Source organism: Halichoeres trimaculatus, unplaced genomic scaffold, assembly GCF_033239565.1.
Source record: "Halichoeres trimaculatus isolate MK-OKI-2021-1 unplaced genomic scaffold, fHalTri1.1 fHalTri1_scaffold_4, whole genome shotgun sequence".
Lineage (NCBI taxonomy): Eukaryota > Metazoa > Chordata > Actinopteri > Labriformes > Labridae > Halichoeres > Halichoeres trimaculatus.
Window position 1 is genome coordinate 3,337,638 of NW_027437182.1, and position 16,607 is coordinate 3,354,244.

Sequence of the window (16,607 nt, forward strand, 5' to 3'; positions counted from 1 at the left end):
TTATTTTTCACATTTGTGGATTATTTTTCACATTTGTGGATTATTTTTTACATTTGTGGATTATTTTTCAAATTTTTGGATTATTTTTCACATTTTTGGAGTTTTTCAAGAATGTGTGGATTAGTTTACGTATTTATGGATTATTATATTTGTTCAGCAACTCACAAATTTGTGAATTATTTTACACATTTGTTGAGTGCCTCACAAATTTGTGGAATAGTTACAGTGTTTGTGGATTAGTTTACACATTTGCAGATTAGTTTACACATTTGGAGATTATTTTTCACATTTGTGGATTATTTTACACATTTCTGGATTATTTTTCCCATTTGTGAATTATTTTGTGGAGTGTAAAGAATGGACAGAAGTTTGTGAGCAGTGATGGTTTGTTAAAGGATAAGGATAAATTCGGCTTATACAGCTTTTACATTGTTTATAGAATGAAGTCGAACAAAATACTCACCCAGAAGGCTTTCCTGATCCAAGCAGTGCTTCGGGAGATATTTAGATCCAAAATGGTGCAGCAGACGTCCGTAAAATGGGATCCATCGGGGCATAGACATCGCTGCTCCTAAAACTGCATTAATCATCCAAAAACTTGTGTTTTTCACCAATATTCCATCATGGTCCGCTACGAGATAGTCCTCTGCGTCAGTCTGTGTCACTCCAGACAGCGCTGTGCGGCTGTACTGACCTCTGAACTCACGAAGACTCTTGTTTACGTTTGCCCCTCAAAGAAAGGAGTCAGCGCTCCAGAAAGTACTGCGCACGCGCAGTTGGCTCTTGACTCCTTTCTTTGAGGGGCAAACGTAAACAAGAGTCTTCGTCAGTTCAGAGGTCAGTACAGCCACACAGCGCTGTCTGGAGTGACACAGACTGCAGCAGAGAACTATTTCGTAGCGGACTAAGATGGAATATTGGTGAAAAACACGAGTTTTTGGACGATTAATGCAGTTTTAGGAGCGGCGCTGTCCATGCCCTGATGGATCCCATTATATGGTCGTCCGATGCATGATTTTGGATCCTGCTTGGATCAGGAAAACCTTCTGGGTGAGTATTTAGTTCTACTTCATTCTATAAACAATGTAAAAGCTGTATAAACCAAACTTATCCTTTAAGGACGGAGACATTTTCGTACGAAAGGGAAGGAGGAATGGGCCTTTAGACCTTCTCACCTTTTCCTCCTAATGAGAAAATGTTTTTAGAGAAATTTCCCTGAAGAGTGTTTTTTAATCTCTCCATAAAAAGTTTCATTTAGAGGCGAGTCTTATTTTCTGAGTTACACGCATGAATAAACTCAATATTACCATGAACCCTGAGGGAACAGCTTCACATACAAACACCCAGGACTCCAGGATGAGCTGTTTGGAGCTGATAATCAGATCTCAGAGTGTCACACAGAATGTCACGATGACTGTTTGAAAATGAAAGTTAATTTTCTCTGTGATCTGCGGAAACATGAAAAGATTATTGCTCTGCTGTTTTATGAGAGGTTGACTCCATATCCTATGTTTGAATCATTCAAGGCATCATTCTGTGCTGTGTGAGTCTCAGCTGTGCTCTGTAATCCAGATCCAGTCCACATCCTGTCCCCTCAGTGTGTGTGTGAGAGTGTGTGTGCGCTGTTCTGCGCCTGTGCGCCGCGCTCCGCTCCTCCACTCTGCCTTTTCAGAGAGGAGCGCACCTCGTGTGACTCAGTCCGGTCTCTGCTGTCCTCTGCGCGTGATGCAGACCTGAACCCCGGAGAGGCACGCGCCATTCATACCTGCGCGCGCGGGCAACATGCGGCTCACTCTGAGGACAGGACGATTCTCACGGAAGACATCCCGCGTTTTTGGAGACTGATATCCTCCTTTTTTGGACGTGATTTTAACTTTTTCCGTTCGTAGTTTTTGAGGTGAACGAACCCGGACAGATGCCACGGAACGGGGAGAGAGTGTGTGGAAGCTCGTGGGTGAAAGGGATGGCCACATTTCTTCACGTGGGGCTGTTTCTGCAGCTGGCGGTGTGGGAAACGGTGAGTGACCTCTCACCAGAGTTTGTCTTTTTTATTATCATTATTCTGTATTGTAAACAAAACAGGTTTCAGTGCATTAATGAAGGTGGTAAACAAAATTTCAGACTGTTTTTATTAAAATTTGTTGAGTATAAGGTCTCTGTAAAGAGCTCATTCCCCTATTTATCTCATGTTGCTGCAGTTTTATGCTTTTAAAAAGCTCCAGGGCTTCTCCAAAACAAATGAGTCTAATATAACTTAATGTTTGTTGCTCAGCTGTTCGCATTAGGATGGAAAAACTAGTTTGTTATCATCACACACTGAGTTAAAAATAATTTTCTGGGAGGAAATTCTCTCCCAGACTAAACAAAGTCGAGCTAAGGAGCATGTTCCTGCATGATGAGATTATTTATGATAAGGAAATTAAAGCTTAAAATTCCAGTTGGAGAAATTTATCAAAGTGCTGTCATCTCAGAATATCATAGAAAAACATAGGTGAATTTCTTTTTCTGAAGCTGAATCTTTGGAATCCATGGTGTGTTTGCTGCCCGACGCTGTTTGTACCCTCCAAAGACAGAAACAGCCAGTGGTGATACCCAGTAAGGGTTTTCACGGACGCCAAGGAAGCCACCTTCTCTAATAAAATATTGCAAGAAAGAAAAAAAAATGCACCACTGCATAATTTTTAAAAAAGCTTTTATCATTTCCTTGTTAAGAAACACTAAATCTGCATAATTCTGCTTTGGCAGAGCGTAAAAAGCAGAACTCATCAAGCTCTAATTTGTATAAAGCTTAAAGGTGTATGCTTTATGCGTCTGCGTATGCTCGATGTTACAACAGATCCAGATTACAGAGTGGCACAGGAGTGGATTTTCACTCCTGTTCCATTTCACTCCTGGTAAATTGACTCGGGGGAAAAAAAAGGAGGAGGACCCAAATGCAGATGAAACTAAAAAATGTTTTATTAAACCAAACTCAAAAACCAAAGATCCAACAAAAAACAAAAAAACAAAAAAAAAAACACTAGGAAACACACACAGGAAGCACATGAGACGGAGACAGCGACAGAAACCGCAACAATGAACTGACCAAGAACTCAAGCAGGGGACCAGGGGAGTAATCAGTGCAGGTGTGAAACAGGACACAGGTGAAACACATGAGGAGCAATCAACCAGGAGGGAAACACAAGGAGAACTGAACCAACACAGGGAAACACAAGACAGAGACTAAGGGTGTATTCAGACCTGGACTGTTTGGTCCACTTTAAACGGACCAGGGTTCGTTTCCCACGCTGGTGCCGACTTTTCATGCAGGTGTGAATAGACACAAACGAACCCTGATGCGGACCAAACAACCGGACTGAGACCCACTTTTTGAGGTGGTCTCGGTCCACTTCCAAACGAACTCTGGTGCGGTCGTGGTTCTCCGGTGCAGGTCTGAATACAAACCAAGGTCCATCCGAACTAACTACAGGATACAGGCGCCTTTTGGGCCTATAAAGCCACCGTAACCTAACCGTCTTTGGTTCATACCTGATCCTCTGTCATCTGTTTAGCCACGCTGTTGCTAGCATGTTGTGGGTCAGGACACGCAGAGCATAGCGTCTCCTTGCTGCGATCATTCGTCTTCACTGTTCCTAAATTGTAAACGGTGTTGTTAAGCTGCTTTGAAAGAGCTGCTCTTCAAACTGAAAATGATTTAGCAGCTCTAATAAGAGCACAAACACATGTTTACCTCCATTTCTGGGTCTGTATTCTGTGTGCCGCCCTTTGTCAGTGCTGTCCAATGAGAGCACTGATCCTCACACACCTGGATGTGTTTACAGAATATAGTCCACTTGCAAAAAGTACAATCTGAATACGAACCACACCAAACGAAAAAAATAAAGTCTGCTTTTGGTCCGGACCAAACAAGTGGATCAAAGGACTTTTCTGGTCTGAATACAGCCATAGACACAGAAACCCTGAGTAACCACAAGAAAACCAAATCAGAACCACAAGGAACAAGAACCAAAGACAAACACTGAAAACAGACAAGAGCCGCCAAGATAAACAAACAAACAAAAAAATACAAGACCAGAATCACAAAGAACAAACACAAGTCAAGAAATAACCCAGATAACCCAGAAATACACGAACCAAAAACCCAAACTATGACAAATACATTGAACTTGATTTGCTTATCTCCCTGTTCTTTTTATATTAAGATTACTGCTGGCTTCTGGGAAGTGTAGTTCTTTTCCACTAGTGTTATAGTGTAGGCCAGGGGTGGCCAACTTGCAGCCTGCAAGCCGCATGTGACTCTTTATGAGTAGTGGTGTGCCGATCAGGGCCTCATGTCAACATAAATGCTCAGCAGCCACTGTGGCTCGTGGCTTTCCAGAGTCACTAGCCGCTCAGCCAGCCTCGGAAGAAAACAAAAAAGTTTCAAGGAAGAATTAAAGCTGCAAGCAGCGATGAACGGGCCCTCGCCCTGTGTGCGCCAGTCGTACCGTGTGCTAGCCGCTGCATGCGCTCGTTCAAGGCTTGCCAAGTGGAGCATGTCCCAGCTGCCGCATGAGCAGCGAAATGTGGCTCAGCCAAAAGCCATAGGTCTAGGCACGAGGGCTAAGCCCAAAACTTTTGATGCCTGTAGCTCAAAGTAGCTGGACAGGCTGCGGATATGAGCCCCCCGGTGGCGCTGTGGAGCAAAAATGTTAGTGCAAGCAGTGATAGAAATGCACTGAGGCTGTGAAACTGAACCTCTGTGTGCATTTTGGGCCTGATCCAACACTGCACAAGAGAGAAATGAAGATTTTAATGAAGCAGCCAAAATGGTCAACTTTGACGGTCATTTCTGGCCACGCCCATTGACGTAGCAATAATACATTTGGAACGTATCATTGTCAGTGTGTGTAGTTTACACATGCCAAGTTTGGAGTGGATCTGATGAAAAACCAAGGAATTGTTCCATTTCGTCTGAGGCGAAAAATCGTCAAAATTCGATGTTTACAGGCAAATTGCGAACTTCCTGTTCGGAATTGACTATGGTCGTAACACAATTTATTGTAGGTCTAGGCATGCTTGTTATGCCTGCCAAATTTCAGACCTGTAGCTGAAAGTAGCTGGGGAGGCAAAAATTTTGAGCCCCTGGGTGGCGCTAGGGAGCATTACTATTAATGCAACTAATGATAGAAATGGAATCAGGCTGTGACAGTGAACTTGTGTGGGAATTTTGGTCCTGATCCAACATTGTACAGGAGAGCTATTAAGATTTGAAAAAAGTAGCAAAATGGTCAACTTTGGCGGTCATTTGTGGCCCCGCCCCCAAAAATTATAACAATCTTTTAATAAATTTTTGTCTTTAATATGTGTTGTTCACATAGGCCAAGTTTGGAGTTGATCTGATAAAAAACCTAGGACTAGTTCGTTCAAATACGTACCCCTATGAACGCATTTTTTGCCAATTTCAGGCCATTGCCATTAGGGGGCGTTGTACTTTTTCAAGGTCCAATTGAAAAAGCTCCCACTGTGTGTTACAAGGAGGATGACAGTCTGTTTGTTACATTTTCTGTTGGCCGGCTTCTTGCTCTGTCGGAGGTGGCGTGCTGTTAGGAGGCGAAGAAGGGCGATACGAGCTGGGGGGCGGGATCTTGGGACACAGAGGGGAGGGGTGAGTGAGGCTGCGTTTTTCAAATGTGTCTCATCAGCCAAACTGGGTTTCAGATCGTAGACCAGAGCTTTAAGTTTCAGTTTCTCTTCTCCACATGTGCTCCTCTCAATCGCTCATGTGCTCATAGCTATCTAGATAGATAGATAGATAGATGGAAGTTTGTCGCCCCTGCAGTAAGAATAGAAATTTGTCTTTGACACGGCTCCATGTGCCAATCTAAACACACTCACAAACACAGTAAGCCTCGCCTTTAAAAATGGAAATGTATTGATTTTCATTTTACGTAATTTTGTTTATGTGTTAGAGGAAGTGCTCAGTTGACTCCCGTCCTGTTGTTGCAGTGTTTGTAGCCTTTAGACTGTGAGCAGAACTAAAGAGACGATTTGAAGCTGGTTTAACAAACACTTTTCTGTTTTCCAATAAGTGAAATGATTCATCAGTAAATGGGGAAACGATCGTCTCATCCCTCAGTGATGGTAACTAAATTAGCTTTGCATTTCAGGGATGCTTTAAACAATCAACCAGAGCATCCACAAACATCCGGCCTGTAAAAGCCAACGCGCCGAGGCGTCTCTGACGGCTCCATTAACGCCGGACACGCTCTGCACTCTGCAGCAAAGAGAAAGCATTAATACCCTCTCTGTTTTTATCCTGCATGTGTGAAACCCACAGACGCTCCAGGAGGCTGGATATCCATCTTTAATCCACTTCATCCTCACTTGAACCTTGATTTTTCCTCCATCGTGGAGTCATTTCCTCTCCTGGCGCTCTGCTCTCACCTGAGGATCATCAGCGTCTGACTCACGATGGAGGATTTGAGTCTTTGACGTGGTCTCTGCTGATCCTGGGGGATCCTGTCGATGATGCTGTGCTCTTCCTCTGGTCATTAGCTCTGCCTCGTTTGTCTTCCCTCACCTTTAATTATAGTTCATTGTTTTTCTGATGACGGCATGAGGAGTGACGGAGCTCGTTTATCCTTTCTGACATTTAGTCATAGGTCGATCCTCCGTTCGAAGCTCGGGGGTCTAATGTCTCTGGATGTCTGTAATTACAGCTAATGTGACCGTGTTGACCAGTGATTGAGAGTGAGCACATCCTCGTCCCGATAGTCGTTAATGTTTTAAAAGATGCTGTTTTATACCTTTGTACTTTCCAAACTTCTCCTTCCACTCACAACCAGCTCACTGCAGGGTCAACAACCACTTTTCCCTGATTGGGTGGTGATAGCTTTTTAAGGACATATTTCTGCAGAGGTCTTAGTCAGAGTCGTAGTGTCCGACCTCTTAAGCCAAAACCTGTACCTGGCTTTCTCTGCTTCCTCAGCTCCTTCAGGACTTTGTGTTTGAGGAGTTCCCATCCCTCCCATCCCAACGATGATCCTCTCCATGTAGAACTGTAAAACCTCAAACCCGTCGACTCCTGGTCTGGCTCTGCTCATTTCTATAAGTTTGTTAGAGGAAAGTGAATATGATCTGATGTCAACACATTTTTTGATTAAAGTCTCCATTTTTATATTTTGAGTGTGAGCCCAACTTCCTGTGCCGCTCAATTAGGCCTGGGTGATATATCGATTATATCGATTAATTCAAATTTTCCTTGTGGATGATTTAAAAAATGAAAATTTTGATTTTTTTCTCTCCGCTATTGCGCACCTTTAATAACACGGCAAGCGCTGACTCTGCGTGTCATAAAATGTTCTTGTGTGTCTTTGAGACCCAGCACCTTGACGGAGACGTGTTCCTTATAGTCCGTATCAACAACCCAAAGAGGTTAATATAAACTAGACCTCTCATCAGTAAATGTTCAGATCCCTTTCCTCCAATCCTCTGTTTTCTATCTTTCACTTTTTAGGAGTTTGATTAGATCTTTGACTGAAACATTTACAAAGCCGGGACCCTTTTAGGTTCACCTGCAGATTATTGACGATGTGATTGACGCGTGTAAAACCTGCTGCTCTTCAAAGTTAATACTCTGATCATTTTGAGATTTAGACAGTAAAGAAATATAGCCTACATGAGTTTATCTCAGAACACCCTCACTGTACGAAGAAAATCCCCTCTTATTATTTGTAAAGCCACAGTTTCTCAGATTAAAACACGTCTCCTAGCCTCCTCCTCTGACTTCCTCCTGAAGGTTCAGCTTTGCAGCCCGACGTCCAGAGAGCGTCCGCTGTGTGTCCAGCCTGAGGCGAGTCGTGACCCTGCCTTGAATGCGAGCCGTGAAACCTTAAAAATCAATCCCAAATGCCACAGGTGACCGTCACGGAAAGGTCAAAGTGGAGGAGAGGAGATCCAGTTTTCCCAGATTCAGGGTTCTTCTTCCTGATGGCGCTGTCCTGCTCGGCGGTGATGATGCTCATCGATATCTTCTTGGATCAGCAATGAGTGACACTAATCTGCTCGTAACAAAGGCCCAAAGGGTTTACGTGTGCACCAGTAAGAGCACGATGACAGAGATGGTTTTCTTTAGTCTTGATTTGAATTAATAGGACTGTAAATTTAGGAAGTGAGCATCATGTTTGATTGAGGGAAGTTTTAGCAGAAGCTGATGTCGTAAACTTATAAAAACATGTTTAACGAGTCAGCGGAGACTCCTGCTCCTGAAGGACTGCAGGTTTGGGGCACAGCCTCAGGCAGGAGTTTGGTGTCATGTGCAGTAGAAAACATGCTGGGAAAAATGGGCGTTTTAACATGACTCTTAACGGGAATCCTCTTTTTTTGAGCTGACTCTTGCAGATCTGCAGTTTTTGCACTTCCACGTTCACTTCCTCTTTCAGATCTTGGCGTTTCTGCTTGGTTATGAGCTGCGCCTGCTCCCAATAAGGAGGTATCTGATGGGTCACAGATAAAAAATACTTAAAGTTTGAGAAAGAAGCTTCCAAGTGTCTGAATTATTGAACTACAAGCCTAAAGAAACCCAGACATGAGGAAGGCTGGCTCCAAACAATCTGGTTAATTTATTTCAGCAGAGAGCATGAAGCAATCAGGATCAGGAAGAGATTTCTATAGATATATATTTCTTGATAGTAACCTGTCTGGTTGATTAAAGCCAGTTCCCAGCTTTCTCTGTTCTTTCAAGCCTAAATCTGACATCACTATAAGTCTGCAGTCTGTGCAGTTGAGACTATGAGAAAATCTGAGTGGAGCCTTGAGGCAAAAATAATAATTACTTTTTCATTCGAGAGTCTTATCTCTACTTGACTTTATCTCCCGACATATTTTACAATCCCAGAAAAAAATACAAGAGGACTTGAATACGAGACAGCCAAATTATATCTTCAAATCGCCACAACAATCAGACGTGAGAAACATTTCTACCAGGTGTATTAATTTCTTAAAGTTTGACCACAGCCCATCTGGAATGACTGGGGAGATGGAGTTTTTTTTTTTTACTTATACTGCAGCCAGCCACCAGGGGGAGCAGTTTTTGTGGCCACTTCACTTTATTTTTTTTGTTTACTGCAGGGCTTGACATTAACGCCACCAACCCGCCAAAAGCGGGTGAATTTCAGCTGTTACAGGTAACGTCACACCCACTCGCCACTTTGGTGGGTATGAGACCACGACACTACAACTCCCATGAGCACTGCCTGCACTACCTGCAAAGACGTCTGCTGTCAGGCGCTCAGACTTTATCTCCAGCCTCCATCTTGGACACCGTGAGGCCGTATTTATTGCTTTGAAAGTAGTAGTAGTAGGCCTGTCACGATAATCAATAAATCGATTAACTGAACGATAAATAAAAACGTCCTAGGTAAGTTTGCCAGCCTCGATAAACTGACATGTTTGTTTTCCTCCTCTCTTTGGACCAAAGAGCCTTAATGAGAAGATGGCTCACTACGTCTATCTTTCCTAACATCTGGGTGCATAGGTTCTATAGTGGATTTATAGCGGAGTGAGCATCTGTCAAAAATGGGATCTTTGGGGTGAAGACGGGGCTGCTTGCGCGTACACACGGAGAGAGCTGAAGCGAGCGTCCTGAGGGGTAAGGAGGAAACACACGCTAATACGAGGGATGGCACCAAAGATACGGTTCTTAAGCCGCCTGCCACAGTCCCAGTGTGGGAATATTTTGTTTTTTATCAGAATGAACAAAGTGTGAGCTCATGAACACCAACGAGCTGATATGTCGCATTTGTATGAAAATAGTGGCGACGAAGAAGAAGAAGAAGGGGAGGTGCAGCGGAGCCTTGTTCTTTGACAATCCGCTCTTACTGAGGCTTTTGGTCTGTAAAGTAAATAGAAATAAAAGCGCCAAATGGTGGCGCTCAAAGACAGATACATTGCCAAAGAAATGCAGCTCTTCAATACGGCTGAAAGCCAGAAATGTTAAAAATGTTTGACAGACAGTACGGATTGACTGGGAAAAAGGACATGTTACAAACAATTCAGGAACTGTATAAACTCCCTTTTATTTAGGCTATAGTTTTTATTGTTGTTTTTTTTTCTTTAGAGACAGGGTCTATGTTTTATTGTTTTTGATTAGTATTAATTATTTTCATTGACATGTATTTTTTTCTAAAAGAGAGTCCATTTCATTTTCATTGTATATTTTTCTTTTTCTTGTTTGTTAAATTTATTATATATTTTGTTTAATTTATTTTATTTAAAAGATCCTGACCTTTTAATTACAGTTAAATACTCTTAAGAAATTAAAGTTTCTTGCTTTTGATATGGCGTACTCACTTTATTATCCCATTTTTCATAATTACATCAATTAAAACATTGTATTAAATCAAAATAATATTGACAATAATATTGATTATCGGCAATAATATTTTGGAAAGTTATCATCTAGCAACATTTGTTATCGTGACAGGCCCAAGTAGTAGGGTGATGGGTTTTAGTAGTATTGTAGCAAAAGATATTATAATATTTAGATATATAAATATTTTCAGATCAAGGATGTGCGATGGTTGTTGAGCCTTTGAAAGAGACTTGACCCGCAGAGGTACGACGGAGTGGGAGGACGCTGTCCTCAGGAAGTTTAGCTGCAACACTCACCGACTCCAGCTGTTTTAAAGGTATTTCTATCCTCAGCTCGCTACTATTGTTTGGGTTTTGTGGTTCTTTGATTGGTGAACTGTGGTTGATGTTCACTCTAATCTTTGTGCCCCCCTGCACCTGTCATAATGCCCCCCCTGTTTAATTTTGTCTGACACCGACTCTGGGTTAGCACACTGCTAAGCTGCTAAGCTAAGGTAACCCTGACTCGTCAGACAACAGTCGCCACAACTCGACTGCCATAATGAATAACATCTCAACAACAGGACATTTTGGCAGATTAGACGATAAGATGAAAGCCCGACGGCTGTTATTGTTACGTGAAGCAGCACAAAGCTAATCTTGCTAACCTGTCCAGCAGAAAGACAGCGACACCCGCGTCCGTTTTCATCTCTGTTAAGTCGCAGAGTTCCCTCCACCGTCAGAAAGCCACACCAACGTTGACCCGGGTCTTTCCTCTATTACCGTCACTGACCTTCTTTTTCATTTTATGCTCTTTTGTCCTTTTTCTTTTGGGATGTTTTTCAGCCATTGCTGCTGTTGGTATCACACTGCTTTCTTACGCTAACTGCGCACGCGACGCAACTCAACATGCTGTCAGTGATGAAATCTTGTGGATGGAGAGGAGAAATATGGCGATTTTGACAAATAGTGCAGATTAGACGATCGCTGACTACACCTTTAAGACATCAAGACGGCAATGAAATGATAAATAATTCAAATAAAGTAGGGCTGTTATTTTAACGTGTTAATTAGATTAATTAATTACACCGCAAATTAACGCGTTATGAAAATTAACGCAGATTAATCTGGATTCCAAACCCGCGGGGCGTTCAAAGGCGCACTTATTTTCAAATGTCTGGTATTTAAAAACCGTTTGTCCTACTTGGAAAAAGTGGTGTTCTCGTCAGATTTTCAAATTTCCGACGGTCCCTGAATGTATCACACCTGATGTCAGCAACATGCTTTTAACCTGAGGGAGGGAAGCGAGAGTGATTGTGACTGCCGTCCACATCGCGTTTATTCACACGTCCTTTTTGAAAATCTGCAGAAAATCAACCGTTTGCTCTAGCTCAATTCTGTAAAAAACAGATATTTCTACACTCTTTACTGCATTAAACAAGTCCTGAATGATCAATATATGTTCTGTATTTAAATCTAAAGAATTCTTTGAAAATTTCCTTCCATCTTCCTGGTGTCATGTTTCAGCTTGGGGCTGCTCTGCACCAATGAGCAACAGTTTGTGTGTTCAGAGCATGTTAAACTGAAAATACTTCACTTTTCTTTGATCCAAGACTTGAATTAAGTGTTTTGTACATAGTTCCTCACAGTTTTTAGCCTTTAGCCCTGGTTCTCCTGACCTCATAGAAGTATAGAAGTTCATATTGCAGTGAAAATTGAGTCAACGTCGAGTAAAAATGTGACAGAAGCAGAAAACGTCCTAATAATCAAATCAGCTTATCTTAGGTGCAGGACTGTGTAGATTTTGTTAAGGTAGGTTCATGTGTTCCTTAAACCTCAGGGTACCTAAAAATGTGTTGTATATATTCCCACCTTATTTTTTCATGTTTTTTAATGTCTTTTAATGTAATTTTAATGTCCTGGAATTCAAATTCTTTGTTTTGGGACCTTAAGCAGATATGAGATTAAAATGAGATTAATTAGATTAATTAATTACAAATCCTGTAATTAATTAGATTAATTTTTTTAATCGCCTGACAGCACTAAAATAAAGAAATAAAAGGGTCAGAGTTTTAAATGAAATCATTGAAATGAAGAACATTCCCCGTATAAAATGATAAAAACCCAACATTAAAGCCAGACTGAAAGGATAAATCTTTAGTTTACATTCAGTACTGCATTACTTTAAGTTTTTTCCACTGTCATTGAATGATTTGTTTTGCATTTGGTCTTTACTTTCTGTTTCATGTTGTAATTTTTACCCTGTGTTTCACATGTTATCTTACATTGTTAAGAGTTTCTTGTGTTAATTGTGAGCCAGCGTCCTCTCACTCTGTGTGCAGTGTTTCCTGTTTTATTTTAGTACTTCCTCATGAACTTCCTGTTTGATTGCTGCTCATCAGTTCCACCTGTGTGTGTTTCACTGTGTGGCTTCAGTCGGCCTGTTTTTTCTTCCTCTTTTTTGCTTCTTATGGATTGTTTGTTTTTTCGTTTGGATCTTGTTTGGAGTTAGATTTCTTGTACTCGTTAAAGTAAGTTTGACTTTTGTCCTCCATGGTGCTGTATGAACCAACTTGAAGGAGGGTGTTTAAGAAAAACGCATCAGGGCGACTGTTAGATTTCATCACACATGAGCTATGAATGATTTTGTGAGCCAATGACTTCATTATTTCTCTCATGTCTGTGAAATTGGAGGTTATTTTTATCTAAATGAAAGAATAATCACAAACTACCTGACCTGGGGTAAGATTGGGGTAGTATAGTATAGATTGAAAACACTAAAAAGGCCAATAACGGACACACACACGTTCTGTGTAATGACATCAGGAGTCTGTTGATTACCTGTCGTCTCCATCACGGGGAAGTTGTGAATGGAAATGATGGCGGCTGGGTAAAGGTTGGCCTGCAGGCCATCCTGGCCCTGTGATAATGTCCTTGTTAGGACTCTGATTGAATCTAAATGATGTTACAGCCTCCGAGTGTTTCCATTCAGGACCAAAGGTTGTGATAATTAAAGTGCTGCTCTCCACGTCTTCAGTCTGATTTTATTACTCTGCCTCGTCCTGATCAGAAAACCACCCGGCAGGTTCCTCACCTCACTCCTCAGTCGTATCATGACTCTGATAGCGTGTGGCGCTAATATCTCACTGATATGGAGACAGCCTGTTCCCTAATCTTGCTGTCTGGGTCTTGGTTGTCAGTTTTTGCTGCTGTGGGTACAAACTCTCACTGATAAAGGAGTTTGGAGTCTCCTGGAAGCAGTTGGTTGTGTAAATATTTAGTCTTGTCACAGTAAATTCTCCTTTTTGTGTATTTATTTGTTCAGAGAGCAGCGTGGGTCGGTTGCTTTGTTCTTTAAATAGAAGATTGGAGTATGATACCAAGGCGGACGTTTGACAAGAGGAGGCGTCCTCATCAGTCATGCTGCTGGTACAGTCCACGTCATGTGAGAAACTGTGGGTTTGTTTTCGACTGTTTGTCCAAAGTCAGGCCCACAGTCCATTTCCATACAGACCCCAGACTTATGGAAATGTGTGGTCGCAAACTAAACCAAAGTTTATCTCGTTATATCACTCATAACTCTATTTGGACTCAGCAAAGGCTGCTGGTATACAGCTAAAGCTCAGTATCTCTGACAGCCAATATCTTGGAATGAATGTTTTTATGTTTTTATCAGGATGTGAAAATGTAAGAGTTCAAAAAACACATCAGAGGACACAAGACCAGATTTAAGTTATGAATTGACCCATGGTTAAGCCACGCCCCCTCTTCTCACTCAATCGTTAAACATTCAGTAACAGGTGCAGGTGTCACAGTAGGAGACATTTCGCAAATTACATATCATATTGAAGTCCCCAAAAGTCCATATTGGAGAAATATATGAATCATTTTATTGTTGATAAGGTCGATAAAAAGCTTCAGTTAAAGGAACAATTTAACGAGCACACCTAATAAACAGCATCTGATTAGCATCAGCATTTCAGACAACAGAATAGATGTAAATAGGGATGTCTCGATCCCGATCTTTAGTATCGGATTGGGCCAATTTTGGCATTTTATAAAGTATTCGTTATCTTGAATTCTAGCCAATCCTTTCAACCGATCATTCACATTAGCCGCCTTATAGCCAAATTGCCACTGAACGCCACTGCATCAGTAAAACCGAGCACTACAAGTGCACCCAACCTCATAAAGTTAATGAGAGAATGATAAAATAAGGTACAGTGATGGAGAACAGCAGCCACACTTAGCTTTATTACAGACGTGCACAGACACCTTACAGCACTAACATCTGCTTTACAGCACCCTACGGTAACTCCACAGGGACACAAGGCTCAAAGGGCGAAAACAAACAATCTGTAGTGTTATGTGCTGATGTTAAGCGAGGATGTGATGATGGTGTGATCAGTTTGACCACAGAAGTTTGTTCGGTGTTTCACTAGATTGATCCCTTACCGTGGATGGTTCAGACAATCTATCAGACAGCGTGAGACCAGATAAACTATAAATCAAATAAACAACTGGCAATTTATAATAACTAAACCTTATGGTGCACATTTATCTTTACAAGGAAATGGCAAAATGCGACCTGGGTAACAGAGGATCAGCGTTGGTCAGGACAAAAATATAACCTCCTTTTTACCATCTTTACCTAGAGTGAATCATCGTTAGTTTTGAGCTACAGTATTTACGCTGAATCATTCAGCACGTTTGACAACCTTTGTTATCTCAGCTAATACAGATAAGCTAATGAAGCTAAGCTCCAGAAGCTAACGTTAGCTTAACTAGTGCCCTTTCGACAACAGCTAACAATGATGTACGATCATCACTGAACAAAAACTTAAGCAAAACAGACCAATGGACTCCCAACAAACAGAGATATGATGAACAGCAAAGCTAGAAGCTAACGCTAGGCCAACTTAATGAACACACTTTGACCATTTTTAAACTTAAAATCTCACAAAAACGGAACGATAAACTGACTTTCTCCAACACATTTCAAAAGACGTCTGTAGTGTATGGTGATGGCTCTACGCTCTGTGATTGGCTCATCCTGTTTGAGGGCGGGGCTTAGCCAGAAAGCAGAGCATTCATATGTTACTGTCACTGTTTATAGATATGTCAGTATGAGCTGCTGGCTCTGGGTCATTCTCTGACTACTGACTCCACGCACACTAAAAATAAGCTCTCGTTGTTTTCAGAAACAGGACACAGGAGGGAAAACACACAAACCCGCAGCAGAAACACAGATTGATAATAATAACTCCACAGCTGCAGGGTGGCCTGTTAATCCGTCACACTGCTGCTATTAGAGACAAGAAGGTCAAAGGTCACACTCACCTGCCATAGCCCCGTCTGTTCAACAGACAGGTTCTCCAAATCCCCATCAAAATCCACTCTGCAGAGAAAATCAATTAAACATATCTGAAGCAATTATTGGGATTCGTTTTTCACCTGACACGACGCGATCAATAGCAGCTACCTGATTTAACGACAGAGCTGCTGAAAGATGCACTTTTAGGGGGAGTGAAATGGGGGGAGGAGACGAGAGAAAAGACAGAGAAACATCACTGCACACCTACCCACGTTTGACGTACGTCTCACAGTGCCGTAGCTGGAAACAGTTTGTATGTTTGGACTGAGAGAAAACACGATGACCTGGAGACATCGCTGTCTCTGCTCTGCTCTCTGTCCGTCTGAAACAGAGTCAAACATATAGTGAGCGTCTTTTTGCTGTGGCTGTGACGGAGGGTCGAGCACAGACATACAGCAGGCAGGACCAAGCTTAACTCCAGTGAACTCATAATCTCTAATATCTACCAACAGATGAGAAAAAAAGTATCCTCTTATCAGGGAAGTGTGAAAAAGTAGAGACAGAGGCCTCAGAAACTAAATCTATGTTTATGTTTCTGGGCTGTTTGTTTCATTTTTCTGTAAAATTGGATTTTTTAACCTGAGTTTTTGATGGAGCCAGTGGCAAGCTCACTTTTGCAGATCTGTGGTTCAGCAGCTTCTTTTTTGTTATTGATCAAATGACAAATGTGCGGACACATAGTGGCTAAATAAGGAGTTAAATTATAGGGATGGGTCATTATTTTTAAATCATTAAATATTCAGAACACTATTTAAAAAAATAAATGGGTATCACAGATATATTTTCATTAGAAAAATTTAATTTGTCATTATTTTTCAGAAAAATCTGTAGTTATATTATAATACTGATATCGGTAAATATTGGTATGGGCCATAACAGTTTGAGTTTCAGTCCAGCTCAA

The 16,607-nt window shown here is 41.6% G+C and overlaps 1 protein-coding gene across 1 annotated transcript in view; it reads left to right on the forward strand.

Moving 5' to 3' along the window:
* Window positions 1–1,683: 1,683 nt before the first annotated feature.
* ghrhrb (growth hormone releasing hormone receptor b) overlaps window positions 1,684–16,607 on the forward strand; it is a 61,811-nt gene continuing 46,887 nt past the window's right edge. Inside the window, exon 1 of the mRNA XM_074668542.1 lies at window positions 1,684–2,017. Within this exon, the coding sequence (XP_074524643.1) occupies window positions 1,916–2,017 (102 nt within the window). The 5' untranslated portion in view covers window positions 1,684–1,915. The remainder of the gene's footprint in view (window positions 2,018–16,607) is intronic.